Below are 21,709 nucleotides of genomic sequence, written 5' to 3' on the forward strand. Positions count from 1 at the left end.
ACTGCAGGCGAGTGGAATGCCGGTAACGAGCGCAAAAAGCGCCGTCCTTTCAGCGGCGACTCCCCTTTCGCGCCGCAAGTGGTGTCGGCGGTATAAGCCGGGCCAGATGTGGCCTTTTTGCGTCGCCGTCGACTCAGCTCACCGTCGTCGCGGCCGTCGTCGGCGTCGTCGGACATAATGGCGGCGTCGGCGGCGTCTGGGCGCGTGTCGCGCGCGCGGCTGGCAGTTGCCTCAGCTGCGCGCCGGCCTGTCGCCGCGGCATTGTGACGCCCCCCGCGCACGTGCGCGTCTCGGCTGCGGCGTCGGCCGCCGCCGCTTTGTGCGGGCCGACGGACGTGCGTCAGCGGCGGCCACATGTCGATGACGCGCCGGCTGCGCCGCCAAGGCTGCCGGGCGGCGGGGCGGCGTCGGTCGGTCCGGACGCCGCCGACGCGCTCGGGCCCGGCCGCTGAGGCCAACAGGGCGGGCGCCGGCCGTCGCCTCGATGGTGCCCCGGTCTGGGCCCGGCGGTCCACCTCGGCGTCACGCCCTCCCCTCCCCAGCACCGCATCACACTGTACACACACACATACACACACAGACACAGAAACAGACAGACACACACACGCGCGCGCGCTCGGCCGCGGCGGCCGCGGCGGCCTGACGTGCAGTCTCGGACGTGTGGCCTGCATGACCGGCGAAACAGGCATTCTTCCGACTCATTGCCGGCCTGCCTTGACCTTATCGCTCATATTTCGCCGGCGTCGTAGTTTTGTTTACTACGTACGTGATACGGCGTTTTGATGGGCGCAGATGAATTAACAGAAATAGTTGTGCCGTCTAATGGTGGCGGGCGGCTGACCGGCGGTCGCGCGATGACGTGGGGTAGGTGGCGCTGCCGCCGCCGCGCCGCCGCCCCTCATTGTCGGCGCCTGAATGAGATGGCCGCGCGCGCGTGTGTGCCCGCCGTGACGCCGCTGCCTCGTCCGCAGGGGAGACGGTGCCGCGGGCGTCGCCCGAGGAGCCGGAGCCGGAGTCGGGCGCGGCGCGGGAGCCGCCGGCCGCCGGCGGAGCGCCCGGAGCCGGCCGCCGCCGCCGGCCGCACCACTGCGCCGACAAGGTGGGATCGGCGGGAAGAACCGCCGCACTTGCAGGGCGGGAGTAGCTGCTGGGTGTGTGTGAGGGGGTGGGGGATGGGAGAGACACCGACCATCCTGTAGCCAGAGCACTGACGCTGTGGTGGCTCTTGTGCCTCGCGCGGTTAGCATGCTTGTCTCTGGATCACACCTGATAGGTTACTGGAGTGCCGTCGACCACTGCTCAAAGATTGCGTGTGTTGCACTGACGACTTCCGCCTCCAAGATCCGCGCTCTTGTGTGTTGTGTTTAGCAGCAGTGGTGACTGATGTGCCGAGCTGCCCATGAGCGGCACGTAGCTTTTGTCTAAGCTGTGACAATTGGGATTTGCGGACCGGTCACTGGTCAGTCCGATAAGACGCTGTGTCGCCGCTCCGCCATGTCCGCCTGTGAGCCTCCTCTCCTGTCCGCCTGTGCCGCTGCTCTCAGCTGCAGACGAGGACCGCGTGTTGACGCCGTGTGTGTGCGTGTGCCGTGGTCAGGTCGCGGCCGCCCGTCACCCGTCCGGGGACGACTCGGGCCAGGGCAGCTCGGCCGAGTCGGAGTCGGGCGACACCGAGCTCGGTCTGCTCGATGAAATGATTCAGACGGCCCAGCGCCCTCCGGCCTCCATGCAGGTACGGTGCCGCACCAGCCCCATCCCGGCCAGAGAGAGAGAGAGAGGGAGAGAGAAAGAGAGAGACGCGCGTCGTCCGGGGGTGGGCGTCGTCCCACCCGCGCTGGGCGCCGGTGGGAAGGGGAGGCTGCTGCTGGCGGCTGGCGGCAGCCTGCTGCCGGGACGTGCAGTCGGCGCCCGGGCGCAGTGGCCGGACGCCTGAGCCGTCGCTGGGCGCCGGTGGGGAGGGGAGGCTGCTGCTGGCGGCTGGCGGCGGCCTGCTGCCGGGACGTGCAGTCGGCGCCCGGTCGCAGTGGCCGGACGGCTGAGCCGTCGCCGGGCGCCGGTGGGACGGACCGCGGCGCCTCACGCTCCGGGCGACGCCGCTCGGCCGGCGGAAGCGTGCCGTCACGAGGCGCGGCCGGCGCCTCGGGTCGCGACCGGCGCCCCGCCGCCCGGAGCCGGCCTGGCGCCGGCCGCACGGCCCTCCATAATGCCTGGGAAGTGGCGCCACTTGGGGCCGTTTCAATTTGGGGAAATGTCAGCCGACGGCCGTGCTCTGTTTGTGTTTTGGGAACGGATACTTGAGCGTAATTGAGTGGGGTCGGGACAGGTGGGCTGGGGACTGGCTGGTGCGCTCTCCTGCCCGGCACTTCCGTGACGGGTGGCTGCCAGCTGGCGGCCCGCTCCCATCACGTCAAGTTGTCTGCTGTGGTCCGGGTAGCGGGAGCTGGGACCCCGGGCTGGGTCCGTCGGGCTTTTTTTCTAGCGGGTAGCGTTTAAATGGCCTGGGTTTCCCCGTATTCTGGCGGCACTTTACAACGCGGCTGCAGTGTTGACACAAACAATCAGCCCCATGCTGCCAACGGGCGTCGAGCGGGCGCGCGCGCACCGCCGCCGAGCTCGCACTTCAAACCCCCGCGTCCGGCCCGGGGGCAAGGGATAAACCAGCGGGCCACTCGTCTCTCACCCCTCCCCCGCCCCCCCCCCCCCTCTCTCTCTCTCCCTCTCTCTCTCTCCACGGCCCCTGCCGACATTGCATGCTCGCTGCTCCCCTCGCACCGCCGCCGCCCTCCTCGGGAAGGGGCCGTTCCGGCCCGCCAGGTAAGTGCGCCGCCGACTCCAGGTCGTCGTCAGCAGGCCTGCCTTGTCAGCGCGGTGAGTGCGGCGCCGTTCTGGCCGGCGCGGCGGCCTTGTCGCCGGTGGCGGCGGCGCGGGCAGCGCTGCCGTCTCCAGCCGGCGGGCGCGGAGATTACCTACGACAAGCCGGCACGTCGGCCGCCGGCGCTCGTTACCGGCGCCGGGCCGTGCGCCCTGGCCGCAACTGACCAATGCTGCGGTTGCCGTACGGTGCCGCGGCCATTCCAAGCGGAACTAAAGGCGTGAAACTCGCCCGCCGCTGCGACCGTTTCCAACTGTAAACCAGGAAAGTGTGAAATATGCTGATTAAATGTTTGCGCGCCGCCCTCGCGCTACCTGTAATTCGCCGCCGGCCGCTTGTGATCGTTACCGCGACTAAGCAGAGTAATAAAATAATTTAGATATTCATATTATAATATAACTAAAAATAATAGACGGTGGTGACCGCCTGGGGAGCCTGACCGGGCCATGCGCTGCAAGGCCCCCGGCCGGCTGGACCCCGCCCGCCTGGTAACGGCCCTGCGGTCCCACGGACGGCTGGCCTGCCGCTGCCGCTGCCGCCTGACGACAAGCCGGGCCCGGCGGCAGCCCGGTCAGGCGAACATGGCACGTCGCGGCGTCGGCGTCTCCGCGTGCGAGCCAGGTGTCGGGCGCTGTCTGGAAGAGGGCCGTGCCGTCTGCGGATGGGCTCCGTATCTCCGCCGAGGGTGTGATCCTCGACGCCGGTCGTGGCGCGGCGATTTGCCCCGCCGGGTCGGGGACGCCGGCCGACCGCCCAGAGGTCGGCTTAGGCTTTCCCACCTCTCGCGGGGCTGGGCGCCATATACCAGCCTCTTCACTGGGCTCCTCTCCGGGAGGGGAGGAGGATGCCGACGTGATGTCTAGGTTCGTTGCATCTCCCCGCTGAGTGCCGCGTCCGGTTCGGCCGTGGCGTGTCTTCGCCAGCAGCGTCGACTCGAGCTGCGGCCGTGGCGCGCCTGCCCCAGCAGCGGCGGCTCGAGCTGCGGCCGTGGCGCGCCTGCCCCAGCAGCGCCGGCTCGAGCTGCGGCCGGGCCGCCCCCGCTCCGGGCGGCGGCGGTGATCTGTCGCCGGCGCTGGAGCCAGGCCGTGGGTGTTGGGTCGCCGCGTCAGCGCCGCCGCGCGCCGCCGGACGTGTCGGGCCGTACGGCCGGCGTATTTGCATGCTGATGGGCCGGCCGGCCGTCCCGGAGACGGGCACGGCGCCGCGCCGGGTCGGGGCCGGCCGCGGCGTCGAGGGCCGCCCGGCCGCCGCCGAGTGTTGACTCTGCCCGCCGCCTCTGTTGACTCGCCGCCTGTGTTTGCCCTTATGCTGCGCTGCGCATTTGCATAAATGCTTCTCGTCGTCGCCTGTGAGCGACATTGAAAAGTGAAAGACGCTCGGAGGAGGCTCGCTGGCTGGGTCGACGGCGGAGAGGCGGTGGCCGCGTCGGTCGACTGGCCGTGCGCGGGTGGCGCCTGACTGTAATGCTCCTCACTCCCGTCCAGTTGCTGCGCGACGTCCTTCCTCGCGCTCAAGCTCGCGTTCGCCCACCGCACCGCACCGACGGCGTCGGGCCCCGCCATGTCCACGGCCGTCGTCCCCGACCGCCGGTGACCCCGCTGCTGCAGCGCGTGCGATCGGTGCCCCGTGTCTCGGTGGGGGGAGGCAGGGTCGCTCGGTGCCCGCGGTGCGGTCCTGCGGCAGCGTCCGGCCGTCCCGTGTGAAGTGGCCCGTTTTCGCGGACGGCTGAGAGCGGCCGCGCGCCCCTCGACTGCACTGCACGGCGGCGGCGGCCGGCGACTGCACGGCTCGGCCGCAGCCGCACACGAACACCGGGCCGGCCGCGGCCGACGCTGCCGCCGCCGGCAGCCGACGCCCGCCGGATGCTAGGTGCCCTGCGGCGTTGTCGGAGGCAGCGCGGTCGGACGCGTGGACGGTCTGTCTATCGCGAGTGGGAATCATTAACGGAGGTACTGGCGACGAGACTGAGGGTCGTTGTCGCGCGCCAGCATTAGGGCGGGTCGCACGGTCCAGCCTCATGCACAGTGCTGTGCAGCTCCGCGCCTGGCACGGTAGTCTGCGGGGCGAAGTCCGCGCCTGTGTACGTACTGTCGGGCATCCGTGTGCTCAGCAGTTGTTGACCGAAAGCCATTAAGCCTAGGAGGCCACTCAAATACAACGGTGAGGAGCTGGCACGACTTACCCGAATGCAAAGCGGCGGAGCAGATGCTAAATTAGCGGCGTGTTAACATGTGTGCACGGGGTGTTCCCCGCGACGTGTCATTGACGCCGGATGGTGGGAGGAGGGTCAGGGAGCGAGAAAAGTACAGTGCAACCGTGAATTGGCAGTTTGATCACGCATGACAACGTTGCACTCTTCTGGCAATATCGGCAAAGCGATGACAAGTCCCTCCCGTATCTGGTTAATTATTCTTCGCATCTGGGGGAGCTGAAGGCAAGTCGGGGCGAGGAGTGGCCGCTGTCTGATTGTTTAAGTCATGCATTGGATATGTGATGTAAACGTACCACGGAAACTGATTGCGAAGACGTGAAAATAAACACAGTTGTCGCTGTGGTCACTGATGAAGGTGCAGCGTCAGGCACTGGCAGAGCCGGTGGTGGTTTTCTGTCATGCATGATCGCCAGCCAGTCGTACAGTAGCTCGGGCGCCGTACTGTCACGCGAGGTTGTAAGCGCCTTGGATGGAGAAATGTCATATGGTTTTCGCCAGACATGTCTTATTTTCGTGACAAGGGCGCCTGGCCCGGGTCCTGCGGTAGTTTCCACCTGGTTGGACGTACTTCGCATCCTTGGGCAGTCGTAGACCAGGAGGACAACAGGGACTGCAGCAACAAGCTCCGCTTGTTATGAGCTCGGATCCTGACAATGCTCACTTCGAACGCCTGTAGTAACTTAGAAGCTGCCGTGGACAAACATTTTACCCCATGTCATTTCATAGGAGTCATGCACGTATCATTGGGTAAGGCTGAATTGATCTTATGTAATCTTAATTTGGGAAAGCGTGCTGGGCGAGTGCACAGTGGGCCTGGAGACCGAACAACATAACCACGAAAATAAAGTAGGAGTTCTGCGGAGCAGTGGCTCCCGTGGGACGGGCGGACATAAGTCTGGCGCGGCAGGAGCAGTCCACGTGTCTACTTCCCGTGCATACCGCGGGTGTCTGACATTCTTCGGACGCAGTGTTCTATTGGGTGCGAGTCGCAGTGTCGTCTCCCGCTGACTGTCTCGCCGTCGGACGGCCGCTGAGGGGAGTGGGACGCCGGCGCCAGGCGTCATGGAGGATGTTGTGAGGCGTCGGGCACCGTTGGCTGACCCTCAGCGACGAGGCTTGGAGGCTGACCGGACTGGTAAGGCGGCCCGTGAGTGGCGTGGGATACCAGTGTCCCGCCCGATTTGGCCCGGGCCGCCCCACTATCTGATGGCCGTCGGCGGCCGACAGACTACATTAGGTGCTTTAGTTCAAGATGCCATTAATCGCCCCGCAAGGTGGCTTGCTGAGGGAGTCAGATCGGTTGTGAAGTGTTAGCTCAACTGCTAACTTAAACTTCGACGCGTCTATGATAGTACTGCGCATTTCGGGGGGTGCAGTTGCAGCACAATAAATGCATTATTTGAGCGAGTCATCGTGTTGATAGCAACATGCCACTTCTCTGGTTTTGTGTATTGATTTATTTATATTGTGGGTGACATCCTCAGCACCCCGACCGAGGATACTCGGGCTGCTCTCGGCCAGTAATGCTTAATGAGCCCACCGGCTGCAATGCGTGTATACGGAAACGACGCCTTCGATGCTGTGTCATATTTTACGTCGTCTAGGTACATTTAAGAGCAATAAGAAGGCGTTATGAAGGTTATACTAACGGATTCGCGTGATCTTAGTCACATCGCGACGAGGCGATTTGTTACAAGAGGTGCGGGGCTGCTCCAGTATTTGAGATACATGACGACGAAATGTTAGGATCAGAACATGATTGGCAAGGGTGTGTTGGAAGCGCCGTCTCCCCTCCCCCTGTCGGCACCTCGTCCCCTCTCGCGCTCTCTCCGCCACTCTGTACGCATTTGCCACCAAATCCATTGAGGCGACTGAGCTTGACTTTAGTGTCGGCGGTCGCCGGTGGGCGGCGCTGCGGTCGGTGGTCGCGTGGGAAGCTCGGTGCGATTGCTGCGCCGGCACGGGCCCGGCTGTTACCCGCCCCCAGTTCCCCTTGCATGTATTTACGTCCGGTTATAAACGACGCGCCCCGTGGCCCCAGGGGACCTACAGGCCATTGCCCTTGCTCCCGATTGTACCTTATTATCAGCCTGAAAAGGTGACCCCGCCGTCTGCCGTATGACAAATCTACACATATCTATACAAGCACCGCTAATTATAGGGCGCCGCTCCGGGGCTGTTGCGCGCCGTAGTTTTTTGCAACATTTCTATCCGATGCACACTGACGGGATATTAATAATACGTATGTGAATGACCTCGGCGCATTTATCACGGCGCCGGCGGGACACGAGTAGCCTGCGGAGCGGCCGGTCGGCGGCTGGACCGGGCGCCGCGGCATGGGGCGCCGGCGGCAGGGCGGGCGCGCCGCTCACTGCCTCCCGCTTCTCGGCCCCACCCGGCCCCGCACCGAGCTCAGTGGCTCGGGTCAGCATCAGCGTCAGCGCGTGACCAGCACCGAGCGTGCCGGCGGTCCGAGTGCTGCGGCCACTCCGCCGCCGCTGTCCTCCAGGTGGGGCGGGCCGGGCCGCGCGCCGCTCGGCTACCGGGGCGCCGCTGGCGTGTGCCGTGGCCCGACCAGCCGGGCCTGCAGAGCGGTGGCGTGCCGCGGGCCGACGCCACCGGCGCCTGAAAGTGGGCTGGTCTCGCCGGCCGGCGGTGCCGGCGCGTGCGCGCCCACCGCGGCCGGGAAAACCCCACTGTCGCCGCGCCACGCCGCGCCGCCGTGTTCAGGGTCGGTTTCGCCCCATGTGCTGGTGCACATCCCGCGTGCGCCGGCTCCGGGCGTCCAGGTGGGCCGCCGAGCCGCCGTCGGTGCTGGTCTGACGGCGGACCGTCGGCGCGGTCGGCGAGTCCGCCCGCTGCACGGCATCACCGCCAGTATATCAATCACGGGCATCCGGTGGGTGGGGAGGCGGCGGCGGATGGGCCCCGATGGCTGGGCGGGGTCGCCGTTGCAAGGGGCGCAGCTGTGCCGGGCTCTCGTGTGGCGTCGACCGCCGCGCGGACCGCGCTGGGAACGCCGCGCCGCGCCGTCGCTCGCCGACGTACGCATGGCTTGTCGCGAAAGCATTTGCAAAGTCGGCCACATTGATGGATACCCGGTAATTGCTGTTTAGTTACATATTATCATCGGGCGGTTGCATGAGGCGGGCCCATTACGGCCACCGCAAATAATTACAAACGACACAGCCGAGTTATGCCGGCTTAGTGGCGGTGCGGCGGGCGGCGGCGGCGCGGCGGGCGGGGTCTGCGAGCCGGCCGGGCGCCGCCGGCGGCCGCACGTGTTGACGGCCGCAGTTGGCGTCGAGCGCCGGCCGCGCCACGGTAGCGCGCGGCGCGTGGAGCCGGTGCGTGCGCAGTGCGCTGGTGGCGGCGGCTCGGGGTGCCGGCAGTGCTGTGCGGTGCGGCGGTGGCGACAGCGGCGTGGCGTCGCCGACGCGGACCGACGGGCGGCGGATCCCGACGCACTCGGTTTGTAGAGGCGGGCAGAGCGGAGCGGGGCCCGCCGCCGGCGGCGCAGCCGGCCGGGGTTTTCCGCCGACGGCGGCCCGTCCCGCTCGCTGGATCCCACGGGAGGCCGCCGTGCAGTGTGACGGCCTCTTTCCTAAGGAGCGCGGTGCAGCGCGCCCGGCCGCTGGCGGCCGTGGCAGCCACTGTCGGCCGGTGCGGAGCGTCGGCGCCGGCGCGGTGGGCGGCGTCGACGACGTGCGGGCGCCGTCCGAGCGCACGGCTCCGGCCTGTCCTGCCGCCGGTCGGCAGTGACCGCCCCGGTCGCCGCCGAGCTCGTGCTGACCTAGGGCTCACGGCGCGCCAACTGGGGGCCGTGGCAGACATGCTGTGATGCGAAATGTGGGTGTCTGCTCTTGGTGGGAGTCGGGGTCTGAATCTGATTGTGAATCTGGGTCTGTCGTGTATGACTATGTGTTGACACAGTTGTGTAAGACGATGCTCAAAGTGGTTGGGATATATTGGCAACAAGTGACAGGGCGTTTACCGTTTGCGAAGCGAATGTAATTTGGGAGCGGCTGTAAAATGTAACATGCCTCCTGGTACAACTCGTAGGTTAAAACATTTCAGGCAGCTAGTGTTCATTTACACTCGTATTCTTGCACGTCACAATGAGGCTAATCGTGAAGCTTATTAATGATGACCCACGTCCTGTGTCGGCGTTGGCCTCGCCAAATTAAAGGCAAAAATAAGCCCACCGCGAACATTCCCCTGTCGGTAAAGAGACGGCGAAAGCCTGCTATTTTGCATTCGGCTGGTCTGAATGTTCAGCAATTGTGTCGGCTCTCACGGGAGCCGAAGCCGACGACCGCCGAGCCGGCGCCGGACGCGGCCCTGCCGTGCGTCCAGCGAATGTGTTCATTAGCGGCATCGGTGTATCGGGAAAGTGTGATGGCGTGCCGTGCCGCCGCGTCATTCGTCATGGGCGGGCGCCATCGTGCATGCAATCGGCCGTTCATCAGTTCTCACGGGCGCGTCCAGTCGCAAAGGCTATTTACACTCGGCCGTGCGGCTCGGGGTCCGAGCGCGCTTGTGTGGTGCGGAAGCCGCGGCGGGTGGCCCGCCGCCCAGCCGGCGCCGGCCGCCGCTGTCGCGCTGCCTGGTGTGAGGCGTCAACAGACCGACAGGCTGGGTGCTCGAACCGGGGCCGAGCCACCGTCTCGTGGCACAGTGGAGGCTGTTGAGCGCAGCGGCGGATGGTGTATCCAATGTTGGATGCCCGTGGGTGCACGGTTGGCGACGGACAGTGAACAAATCGTCGATCAGAATCGCTCTGCTGTTGCCGATCTCTGGATTGCACCGAAAGCAAGTACAGCGGCTTCCATTATTTACCTTCCGTTCTGGTGAATGACAACGGGCTTCCGCGTAACTATTGCCTTCTAGCGGGAGATGCCTGTGCTCTGGGAAACAAGGTATACAAAAATGCAACGGTTGTTCTGCTTCACTCGATAAGCATGTAGCCCCTTTTTTCCGTAGTTTGACAGTCTCTGCTTTTGGAATTGCCTTCGACATTACATGAGGCATGAGGTTTGCCGTTTTCCTCTAAAACGACAAGTGCCGAGCGAGTCTGACGAGGCGATAGCTGGGCCCCTCGAGCCAGGCTGGGGACGCGTCCGCGGCGTACAGATCGGCAACTGGTATTCTGCACTGCTTGGGGTCGCGCGCCACACCCCATGAAGAGTACAGGTATTGATTTATTTGGGGTGGTCCGCGGCGTGTTCCTCATTTTATCCTGCAGCTGTGGCGCAACCCACTAGCTTCCGACTGTGCGGCTGCCGGAAAAGGAAGTGGTGCGATGAGCACAGTTTATGGCCCATTTTTGGCAGCGGCTCACGCTAGTAAGTGACGGGAGATCCGATGAGAAATTATGAAAAGGCGGTATGGAGTACGAGAAAATAAAACACGCAAAAATGCGATTGCAGATGTTGTTGTAATAATGATGATTTCTGACCCCGAATCGTTTTCTCCGGAAGCCCCCATTGCCGGCGGTGGTACGTGTCAAGTTAGTTACCTCGGGTGCCGTGCCAGAAAAGCCGTCAGGAGCGCACCAGAGGGAGACCAGGGTGTCGGTTGAACTTGTGGTGTGCTTGAAGGCGTCTGGGCCCGATTGTTTCCGGACTGAGCATTGCATATGTGGGGTCGTCTAGAACTCCTAGATTTTAATGTCCCCCGCTCGAATGGTTAAGATGTCACGGGGATTTTTTTCAAATATTAATGTCCCCGGCTCGAATGATTGAGATATTTCCGGGGAGCATATATCTGTCGAAACTGTGGCACATGCGTGTCTTGGAAGTGTGGTAGGGCTTAAATGTTCGGTGGTGTTACGTGCCTGTGACGTGCCCGTTGGAATCAGCCGGGAGAAAAATAACTTTGGTGCTCAGATGTCAACGCTGCCGTTGCGTTTCCGTCTAAATTAATGCGTCTGTATTGTCGCCGCAAAGGCTGTCTTCAAGGGGGAGGTTGCTTCTTCCGGTTATCCGTGTGTCCGTGTGTTTTCCTGACAGACGAACTTCTGAGCAGTCTGCAGCCGCATTGTAAACGCCCTCTTTGTCGCATGTCTGCGGTGTTCTCATCAGCTGAGCAAACTTGACGCTGCCATGGAACTCAGTGCATAGATACGCTGTGTTTCATTTCATTTGAGTCATTGCATTTTGAATTGGTAGAGTACTGGCTTGGCGGAAAGTTGCAAGGAGTCCTTCCAGCCATCTTTCTTCGTTAAGAAAGTGAGCGCGAGGCACGTCACCGCGAACCCTGCTGTGAACGGCGGCGTCAGTCACTTGTTGAGTTGGTTTTGCTGAAGTGTGTTTTAATGACGTTGTTTTGCGATAACGACGGTTAACGTTGACACAACAGTAAAACTCTGCCATAATCCCTGTGCTACTGGGATCTTTTATTTGGTCAATGCACCAGCGACGGTACGGGTGTGCCGGCAGAACGAGGTGTTTTTAAGTTGGTTGTCCATGACCAAGCTCTCCGAGCTATGCTCTGTCGTTCGCATTGGAATTTGATGCATTCGTTTCTGATCGAGTTCAGATTCGGTAACTGGTTCACGGCCCAGTCATTAGCCTCCGTCACCAGACACAACAGAGCTGGGTACGTGTCGTGTTGATTTGAGAGCCGTCTCGGCGCCGCGGTCGTCGCTGTGTGACCTGACGTACAGGGCATGTAACAGATGCGTGGCAGTCTCGACCAGACGCCAACGCGCACATGTTGCGTTCACCTGCTGGTCATTGTACTTGCGCAGGGAACTGTTACGTTGCCCAAGACTGCTTTGCCATGTCGTGAGCTCTATAAATACATCAATATGGGAACGTTCGTTGTTCACAGCCAACTATCGCGAATATTCATAGCTGGCCCGTAATGGGATTTGCTGGGGGTGCTCATTGCGGTGCTGTTGGGAGTCGTATTCCTCGTATATCACCCTTCATAAGCATAATTCACTACAGGTGGCAATTAGCTCACTTGACGTAGTGGTTATGTGCTGGCAGCGGAGCGCTGTGCGTTGCTGGTCGTCCGTTACTCCGCGCATGCGCGCTGTCCCATAATGTGCTGTGCCGCGCAAGCGCGCTTGCAGCCGGGTGGCTGGCTGGCTGGCGGCCGGACGCCCGTCGCGCCGCTCCGCTCCTCTTCGGCTCCTCTGTCGCCGTTATTCACACATGTGGAAAATTGTCGGAACTTTCGCGCGACAAGTGCCCCAAACAAAGCGTCATGCTCGACGGCGCCCATTCGCCGCGGCCAGGGTCGGGCGGCGACGCGGTCGGTCCTGCGCTCGGACGCGCCGCCCGTTACGGCCGCGGCGCCCTGCAGGCGGGCGCCGCTCCAGCCGGCGGCGCGCACGCCCGCGGCGCCGGCGCCGCCGTCCGCCTGGCGACGCTCGGTCGCCCCGGGATGAGGCGCCGAGTGTCCGCGATGCCGGCGAGATTCCTGTCCTCTGGTGGGTGACCCCGCCGGGGCGGAGCTTCGCTGAGCGTCACTGAGCCGCGGAGGGGTCACCTCAGACCGGAGGATCTGGCGCGCTGTTGGGACTGGCGGCACCCGAGAGGCGACCGGTTGTGGTCGGGTGGGCGGCCGGGCGCCGGCTGGCCGAGTGTTTTCGCTGCCGCCCACAGCGGCCCACGGCGCCCTCTCGGCAGACCGCTTCGCACGACGCGGCGTCGAGTGGCCGCCGGGCGGCCCACGCCTGGCCGTCCGTCGGCGCCCCCGCCCCGGCCGGCCGCACCCGGACGCGCGCCTCACAGAGGTCATGCTGGAGTCTGCCGCTGCCGCTGCCGCCACGCAGAGCGGGGCGGCTGGGCGCGGACGCGCGCCTCTCACAGAGGTCACGCTGGAGTCTGCCGCTGCCGCTGTCGTCATGCAGAGCGGGGCGGCTAGGCCTGGGCAGAGGGCTCCACCCTGTCACAACGCCAGCGCCGTCTGCAGAGAATGCCACGGCGGGCAGGCGTCCGGGCGAGGCGGGCCAGACGGTTGGTCGGGTGGTGGAGTAAGAGGTGATCCCGATGGCGTGTCTGGTCCCCGTAGTCCTGGCGCACGCCGTGTTGCCAGGCTGCCGGCGTCTGCCCTCCCCTCCCCGGAAGCGGGAGCCGTTCCCAAGCTTTACTGGGCTACCCGCTCGTAATGTTGGGCGTGCTTTACTGGCGCTGGTCACGGCTGGCGCCGCCTCCCAACTCCACACGGGCGTTCGGGAGAAAACATAGCTGCGGTCTCCCGAGAGACGTCGCGGCGCTGGTCGGCTGGCGGTCCGCTGTGTGCCGGCGCTGTTTGGGGCCGCTGTTCGATCGGGGATGAGGAAGAGGCGCGCTCGCTCGCGCCGCGGGCCTGCCGCGACCGCGGCCGAGGCCGCGGTGCACCCGGCAAACCGGACCCTGACTCTGCCGGACACCGGCGGCCGAGTTGGCCGGCGCTCAATATTTGCCGATCCGACCGCCGTATCAATCACGTACGGCTGCTGTTGACTCGGCGGCCACCTGCTAATGGTGTTTGTGTTGACGTGTTCGGCGGGGTCGCCCGCCGGCCGGGCCGGAGCCCATGTCACCGGGCCTCGCTCCGGCGGCGGCGGCGCCGGCGCCGGCACGTCTCCGCCCCGGAAGCGCGATCGCTGATGGATGTGGCCGCGTAAATCACCGCCGCCTGCACTGTTGCAGCCCGTCCGGCCGATAATCGGGGCTCGGCCGGCTGACCGTCACCCGCGCCGCGCCGTAATTAATGGCTTGTGGAAGTGGCGGAATGGCGGCAATCACGGAAGCAGCGCGGTGCAACCAGGGTCGCGTCGCTGCCGCCGCCACCGCCGCCGGTGGAGCCGGTGGAGCCGCGCGCACGGCGAACCCGCCGGTGGAGCCGCGCGCACGGCGGACCTGCGCACGCTGGCGACAGTGATGGATGGATGAACGGCCGTCTTTGCGCGGCCAGACGCGCCTGTTGATCCCGCGGCCACGGATTTGATGAATCATTAATTTACGAGCGGCATTTTCACATCGGGTCGTGTCGTGTCATAATGGGCCCGGTTTACGGCGACGGGCGCCGATTGTGCCGCGGAGAAACCGCGTCCGCGCCGTGTTTGCCGCGGCGCGGCGTCTTTTGTCGCCGCGCGGTTTCACCTCCCGTTAGGCGAGGATCACGCCGCGGACGGAGGCTGCGCTCGGCCGCGGCCGCCGCCGCCGCGCCGGCCGGCCCCCCGCCGTCCGCCTCCGGCCGGCGGCCGGCCGCCCGTGACCGGGCGCCGGCGCCGCGCGCCCCCCGCGCCGCGCCGCCGCGCCTGACGCGTCTCCGGCGCGCCGCCGCCGCCGCCGCCGCCGCCGCCCGTGACCCGTACAAAACGGCACCCAGACGCCGGCGATTATTGAAATGACGTAAACACGGCACCACGCGTGCAGGAAGTTCGCGTGGAGATTTACGGGCTGGTGACATGGCAGCCCGGCGCGGTGTGCCCAGGTGTTCCGGAGGCGCCGCGCGGACTCTGCGTCCGTCGCCGCCCGGGAGTTCCGGTAGCTGCGCCACGGCTCGGTGATCGTGATTGTGCAGAATTCCTATACCTACATTATGAAATTGTGGCTTTCCGGTGTGATTTATGGCGCATTTGCAGCGCCGCGCGCACGCATCGCTCCTGCCGGACTGTCTCCTTTGAACGGGCACCGTTAGATTCGCCGTGCGAGCGCCGCACACGCAGAGAACTTTGTGCGAAACTGTGCTGTTCGTACGTGCCGTTACTGGCGCGTTGGGAGAAGGCCGTCGCTTTCGTTATGGAGAATTGGGGAGTGGGACAGGGCGACGGCCGTGGGCTGTGGTAAAGTTCAGGAGCAATTTGTCGCCCTGCCACCGAACGCTTCATATGCGGTAGTGTAATTGGCTTCTCAGGAAACACAAGTCATTGTTTTCCAGGCAGTGCTCCGGACATAACCATCCATTCAGCGTTTTAAGCTGCTCTGGCCAGCCGAGTGATGCTTGGTGAAGCCACAGTCGTGCGGCACGCACTTGCCTGGCATTTCACGCCACAGGAGAAGTCGGAGGAGGCGCGTGCCGGTCCGGAGCGGCGGCGTCTCGGCTGCCGTGCCCTCGGCCTATTAGCTCTCCTCCCCTTCGTACGTCGCATGTGTTTCGCCAGTGCGGTAGCGCTGCGAGGGCCGCTATGGTTTAATTAGCGGCATTTGTGATCATCAATTAGCGGCAAATCCCAGTCGCCCCTTCCGTATGCAGCGCTGCCGTCTGCGTACGGGGCGTGTCGGTACAGACGCCGGCGGCGTATGGCGGCTGTGTTGTCCGTACATCCGACGGCGGCGGACGCTGATCAGCCGGAGCGCTCGCAGCAAGCCGGCTCGCCGACTCGTCTCTGTCGGCCAGATCCTGGTCCTGTATCGTACTGTCGAGTGTCTGGTCCATTGGGCAGCCCCAGCCCTCTGGTACAACGTCCGACAGGCAGCCCCAGCCCTCTGGTGCAGCGTCCGACGGGCAGCCCCAGCCCTCAGATACAGCGACCGACGGGCAGCCCCAGCCTTGCTACAGCGTCCGACGGGCAGCCCCAGCCGTCTGGTGCAGCGTTCGACGGGCAGCCCCAGCCGTCTGGTACAGCGTCCAGCGGGCAGCCCCAGCTGTCTGGTACAGCGTCCGACGGGCAGCTCCAGCCCTCAGGTACAGCGACCGACGGGCAGCCCCAGCCCTCAGGTACAGCGACCGACAGGCAGCCCCAGCCCTCTGGCACAGCGTCCGACGGGCAGCTCCAGCCCTCTGGTGCAGCGACCGACGGACAGCCCCAGCCTTCTGGTGCAGCGTCCCACGGGCAGCCCCAGCCGTCTGGCACAGAGTCTGACGGGCAGCTGCATTCGTTCGATGCCGTGTCGGGTGGGCTGGCGGCATCTTATCCTGCATCTGACGGGAACTGTGCATGTGCAATGAACTATCCCCCGGTAACTCAGCTATCGCGCTGTGGAGGAATCATAAGATTGAGCTAGTTTGTTGGTCACTTCCTGGGCGGGATCTTTCTCGGAGTGCCATTTTCAGGCTCGAAATTTGCATTCCATTCAGCTGACGAATGACGTCAGCGGTCGGCGCGTCTGAGTGCCTTTATTGTCACCGTTAGCAGCTGCTGTCGCGTTCTTCAGCGTCTCTGTCGTTCAGTTGCCTAAACAGGTGGTCTTGCCGTAGCTCTGGCGCTCTCTGCAGCTCCGCACAGTCTCGCCGGCGCTCCGCAGCTCCACATAGTCCCACCGGCGCTCTACAGCTGCACACAGTCCCGCCGGCGCTCTGCAGCTCCACACAATCCCACCGGCGCTCTGCAGCTCCGCACAGTCCCGCCGGCGCTCTGCGGCTGCACACAGTCCCGCCGGCGCTCTGCAGCTCCACACAATCCCACCGGCGCTCTGCAGCTCCGCACAGTCCCGCCGGCGCTCTGCGGCTGCACACAGTCCCGCCGGCGCTCTGCAGCTCCGCACTGTCCCGCCGGCGCTCTGCAGCTCCACACAATCCCACCGGCGCTCTGCAGCTCCGCACAGTCCCGCCGGCGCTCTGCGGCTGCACACAGTCCCGCCGGCGCTCTGCAACTCCATGCAGTCCCATCGGCGCTCTGCAGCTCCATGTAGTCCCTTCAAGCTAGTTGATTTGGATCCCGGTTAGCTGGTGAATGTGAGCAGTTCACAGGCTTTTAGGATCATATCAATGTTACAGAGCAATTATAGTTTGCATGGCATGTACGCAATTCTATGAGGGTGAACAGCTCGTATGACCAGGCTAGATATGCACGGTATTTGGTGCTGCCGGGCCGACGCACGACGTGCGTGGTACGCGCTAATTGCCGAGGCTCTCCGGTCGTTCGTTGTCGGCCGTGTTCTCGGCGGGATGTCCTCGGGCCGTCCATCTGCGGGTGGCTGTCCCGCGCGGTCCGGTGACCGGCTGCCGGACCGACAGCCGTGCCCCCGTCTCTCCCCACGCCGGAGCGCGGCCGTCCGTCTCGTGCCGCGACCAGCCGCCTGTGAGCGCGGCGTGGCGGAGCGTGCAACGCTGGGACGCGGAGCCGTTCCCCCAGTTTCCGCGGATGCGCGTCGTCAGCGGGCCGCTCCTTGGCCGCGCCCGCGGCGCCAGCGTCATTACAGTAATTCGCCGCCATTATTAGCCCATTGTCGGAGTGGGCCGTCCGCGCCGCGGCGCGGCCCTGTTTGCCGTCCGGCTCATTGCACAAATTCGGCACGCTAGTGGCGCCGCGCCGCGGCCGCCGCTCGAAGCAGCCGTTCCTTTTTTGCCGGCTGAGCATTGTCGCCATGGAGGCGGCCTTCGGGTTTCCCCGCGAGCGCATTTTCGAATAGTGCGGCCCGCCGGGACTCGAAGCGTCGATTCGTGCCTTTTGTTAGCCCGAGTCTGGCTGTTTCTTGCCGGCGCCGGTGATCTTGACACCATCGCATTGTTGGCGGCGTCTTCAATCACCAGCATCTGTGAAGGGTTGCCCGGGGGCGATTCAAGCGCTCTGCTCGCGCGGAAGATGTTTCGTGCTGCGAACTGCAGCGAAGGCTCTGACTTATACATGCCTTAAATGGCCGTAGCTCGTCGAGGTCTGACAAGTGATAAACGATGTCGCGTTATTTTCAGCGCGTAAAATATTCCTGCTGGCGGGCGCTGCGCTCCTGCGAATTAAGTGAGCAGCGTTGGTAGCCGGTGCGGTAGTAGCGCATCTAAAGCGCGTGTCGCCTGACGGCCTTCCCTAGAGCTGCAGAGCGGTGATTTGTACGCCGCGACAAAACGGCGCGATGTATAGCCGTCCACAAATCTGTCGAGCGGCGGGCGGCGGCGGCCGTGTGGGGGCGACGCTCCGGAGCGGGCCGGCGCCGGGTGCAGGGGCCGCCGTTGCACACCCGGCCGACGCTCCGAGCGCGCTCACCCTCCCGGCCGGCCGAGACGGCGCGCCGCTGGCCGCCGCCATCATTTACGCCGGACGCAATTATTTAAAGGGTGTCCTGAAAGGCGGCCGATCCATTTTTGTGACGGGCCTCATCAGGGCGCGGCGCTGCGGCCGATACAATCTGCGCCAGAATGCCGGCCCACCGGCGCCTAATGGACGCTTTCAATAATTCCTTGCAAAAAGGCAGATCGCCACGCCGATGGCCACTTTTGAAGGGCTGAAATTACAGGCATGCGGTGGGTTTTGCGCGCGTCGAGCCGTTGACCCGGCAGCGTCCCGCGGCGTGTCGGCTTGATCGGCATCAGGCGGCGCCGGCCTCAGACGGCGCCCTCTCCCGCCGCTCAGCGACGCTCTCGGACGGGGCGTGGTGCTGGGCGCCTCCCGCGGCGGCTCGCGCGCGGCGGCGGCCCGTCGCCATCGGCTGCACACGGCCGTGGTGTACTGCCGGCGTGGCGGCCGCATGCGATCAGATCAGGAGGCCTGGGTACTCGACGCTGACGTGCATCTTGGTTACGTAATAGTGCTTCGAGTTCTGTAGCTACGGGCGTCAGCGCAAGCGGCGCCGCACCGCACAGTGCTTATGGAGCTCAGGCTGCGCCACAGCCCGGTGCTCGGGTGTCGCATCGCACAGAATCAGCCCCAGTTGGGAGCAGTGCCTTCCTTTGGAAAGCCGGGGTAATCGGCGTTTGGGTGCTGACAGTCAAGATTTTGACGTTAGGCACAGTGGCGTAGTCAAAGGGGTCTCTGGACCTATGTCCCCCCCCCCCTTCACCACCTGTCTGGTGGTGGCGGAGGCCACCGGGTCAGAAGACTTCAGTACTCTTTGGCCGTTTAAGCCACCCAAAGGACTTCTAAGACATGAAAAACGTATCCTATAGGGATCAAAATGGGACACGAGACCTGAAAAGGTCCACGAATAAAAAACGGCTCGATGGCTACGAAGTGGATGCCCTGGGCTGAAAGGGCCTCCTATGCTCCGATTTGGCCCCTCTCCTGGGTGGCGTCCTGGCTACGCCTCTGCTTCAGGCCAATGGCCATGTATGTCGAACATGATCTTAACAGCCCGGAATTACTGCTGCAAATCCCCCTCGGCCCTCTTCGAAGTCCCTGTTCCCTTGGACGGCGAGTTCGGTAACCCACCGGGCGGGGAGCTGCGGTCTGCTGACTGGCGCAGACCCGTCCGTGAAGGCAACCCACCGGGCGGCGAGCTGTGGCCCGCAGACTGGTGAGGTGTGGACTGCAGACTGGCGAGCTGCGGTCTGCAGACTGTCGAAGACTGGTCCGTGGAGACATCCCAACGGGTGGCGAGTTGTGGCCTGCAGACTGGCGAACTGCGGTCTGCAGACTGGCGCAGACCCGACCGTGAAGACATCCCGGCGGCAAACGGACATACTTCGGCCGATGGATACTCATAACGCTCTTTGATTGCACCTATGCAAGCTGAAAGCCTCTCGCCTTTGCCTTTTTAATCCCGTGTAATTACCCTTATGCATTATTAAAGCACAGAATGGAGGAATGATTAATGAAGTGCACTAATGGTGCCTCGTTTCTCTCCGCCGAGGTGAAACGGTGCAAAAAGTGTTGTGTCGGCCTTTTTGCAGCGCCAGTGTCCGTACACTTTGCGCGTGAGAAGAAGAGACGGTCGGAGGGTCCCCTCCGGTGCGCGTACCCGGAGGGGAGGGGAAGGTGGGACTCGCCGCCGGCATCCGGGCCTTATGCAATGCCGGCGAATTGCAGGAAGCGCTTCCGGTCCGCCTCATGGCCTTTTAATGTAAAAAGGCCGCGTTGGTCGGTGTGGCGCGGATTGTAGGCACTGGTAATGACGCGGAACGGACGTGAGGCGGCGTGAAGGTCCGATTAGAGCCGGGATCCGGCGGCGGGCGGCCTTTGTGGCGTCGCCCGGTCAGCGCGCCGCTCTCCCGGCCTCCCGTGGACCGGGGCTGCGCCGTGCTGCACGCATTCCAGCCTGTTGTGGGCCCGGCCGGCCCGATGAGGGCCACTTGGCCGGCAAACACGGCCCCGCCGGCCCTGATTAGCCCTCATTGCGCGCGAAGGCCGGTCCGGGGCAGACTGTCGGCCCCGCGCCGCCGCCGCTGTCGCCGCCGCCGCCGCCGCCGCCGCCGCCGCCGCGGCGCGCGCAGGCCCCGCCGCCAGCGGCCGGCCCCGCTCGCCCATTGGTCGGCCGGTCCGCGCCGCCCGGCCGACGCCATTTTGTTGCGCGGCCATGCCGGCCTGTTGAACGTGTTGCAGACAGATGCGCGCGCGGCCGGCGGGCCAGTTTTTCGTCGGCGACGGCGGCTCGCGCACTGGCGGCGGCCGCGCACATATCGTGAGTGGGCAGACGCGCCGGCGACGGTGACTCGCCAAAACCCCGTGACTCGGTCACCCCCCGCGGCGCGGCGGCGGCCGACGGCGGCTCGGCGTGACTGACAGGGCCCGGCCACGCGACCGGCCGGAGGGAGGGCGGGCGGCCGGAGCGGCGATGGCGGCCGGCGGGCCCGCTCCGCCGCCGGCGCCGCGGCGATAGCCGCTGACCTGACCTCCCTCGATAGCGGCCGAGCCGCGCCGCGGACGCCGGCTGCCGTCGGCGCGATAGTCGCCGGCCCGACGGGCGCCGGGCGGGTCGCAGTACGCGTGTCGCCCTGCGGCCGTCGCGGCGGTGGCGTGTGCGCCGCCCCGCCGCCCCATGCTGACGGCCGACTGGGCGCCGGCTCCCAGCGACTCATGGGACGCGTGGCGGCTAGCGCGAGCCGGCGACGGCGACGGCGGCCGCGGCTCGCTCCGGCGCGCGCGCCCTCATGGCCCTAGCGGCGCCCTCGACGCCAGGATTCTGGAAGAAGCGCAAGAAAAGAGAAAGGACAGACTGGACGACTGGGTATGCAGCTGCAGCGCTGGGCGCGGCTCGGGCGGCGCTGGGTGGCGGGAGCGACTCACACACTCTCTGGGGTACTACATGCCACTGTCGGCGGGCCGCGCCGCGGTCGTGCCGCGGTGCCCCGCCCTTGCACTTGTGCCGCTGTCCTGTCGGCGGCTGCATGACGCTTTCGCTTGTCAAACACAGCCGCGCCTGTCGCACTCATGTCGGACGGACGTGCGCCGTCACGGCCGGCCCTGATCACCTGCGCCGGGGAGGTGAGTGCGCAGGGAAGCTGGGTCAGAGGGCCCGCCGACCAGCTGCCGCTGCTGGTCGGACAGTGGGAGCCGCTAGCCGCTAGCGGTCCCCTGGACGAGGTGTTCGGACACGCGCTCGAGCGCAGCTTTGAGTAGCACAATATCTGGGGCAGGGGGAGTTAATGGAAGGCGCAGGACGCAAAAGTGAGGACTAACGGAGCCAATACTTTGTCCTGTTTATTGTCTAGGCTGACGTACCGGAAGGCGACCTGTGCGATCGCACGTCCGGCATTTGCAACCCCAAACAATACTGAGTTAACCAGCATTTTTTGCCCCGAAATAGTTTTCGCTTATTTTATCGAAGAAATAGTCAGATGTTTATACCAACGACTCGTGCATTTATACGAAAGGGCACTAATATTCGTTTGTGTAACCCACCTCGTATACTCGCCGAACCTGTCTCGTTTGGAAGCCATTGTGAAGTGCTAGGAAATGCGTGTAAGGGTTTTTTCAGGGGCTTCCCGAGTCGTTAGGATCGGACATATGTCCTGTATAATACATGGAGTACGGAATGATCGGCGCAAGAAGTCAGTTTGTTTAATAAAGAGTCCGTTCTATGCTTGGTCAC

The 21,709-nt window shown here is 64.6% G+C and overlaps 1 protein-coding gene across 2 annotated transcripts in view; it reads left to right on the forward strand.

Moving 5' to 3' along the window:
* Nucleotides 1-1,054: 1,054 nt before the first annotated feature.
* LOC119110823 (segmentation protein cap'n'collar) overlaps nucleotides 1,055-21,709 on the forward strand; it is a 46,467-nt gene continuing 25,812 nt past the window's right edge. Inside the window, exons 1-2 of one of the 2 annotated variants that reach the window (XM_037234694.1) lie at nucleotides 1,055-1,099; nucleotides 1,598-1,732. In XM_037234694.1, the coding sequence (XP_037090589.1) occupies nucleotides 1,694-1,732 (39 nt within the window). In that variant the 5' untranslated portion in view covers nucleotides 1,055-1,099; nucleotides 1,598-1,693. Of the gene's footprint in view, nucleotides 1,100-1,597; nucleotides 1,733-8,473; nucleotides 8,556-21,709 lie in introns of those variants that run through there. The other variant, XM_037234695.1, reaches the window with a different exon arrangement.

This window comes from Pollicipes pollicipes, unplaced genomic scaffold (assembly GCF_011947565.3).
Source record: "Pollicipes pollicipes isolate AB1234 unplaced genomic scaffold, Ppol_2.1 Scaffold_7239;HRSCAF=8659_pilon_pilon_pilon, whole genome shotgun sequence".
NCBI classification, from domain to species: Eukaryota; Metazoa; Arthropoda; class Thecostraca; order Pollicipedomorpha; family Pollicipedidae; genus Pollicipes; species Pollicipes pollicipes.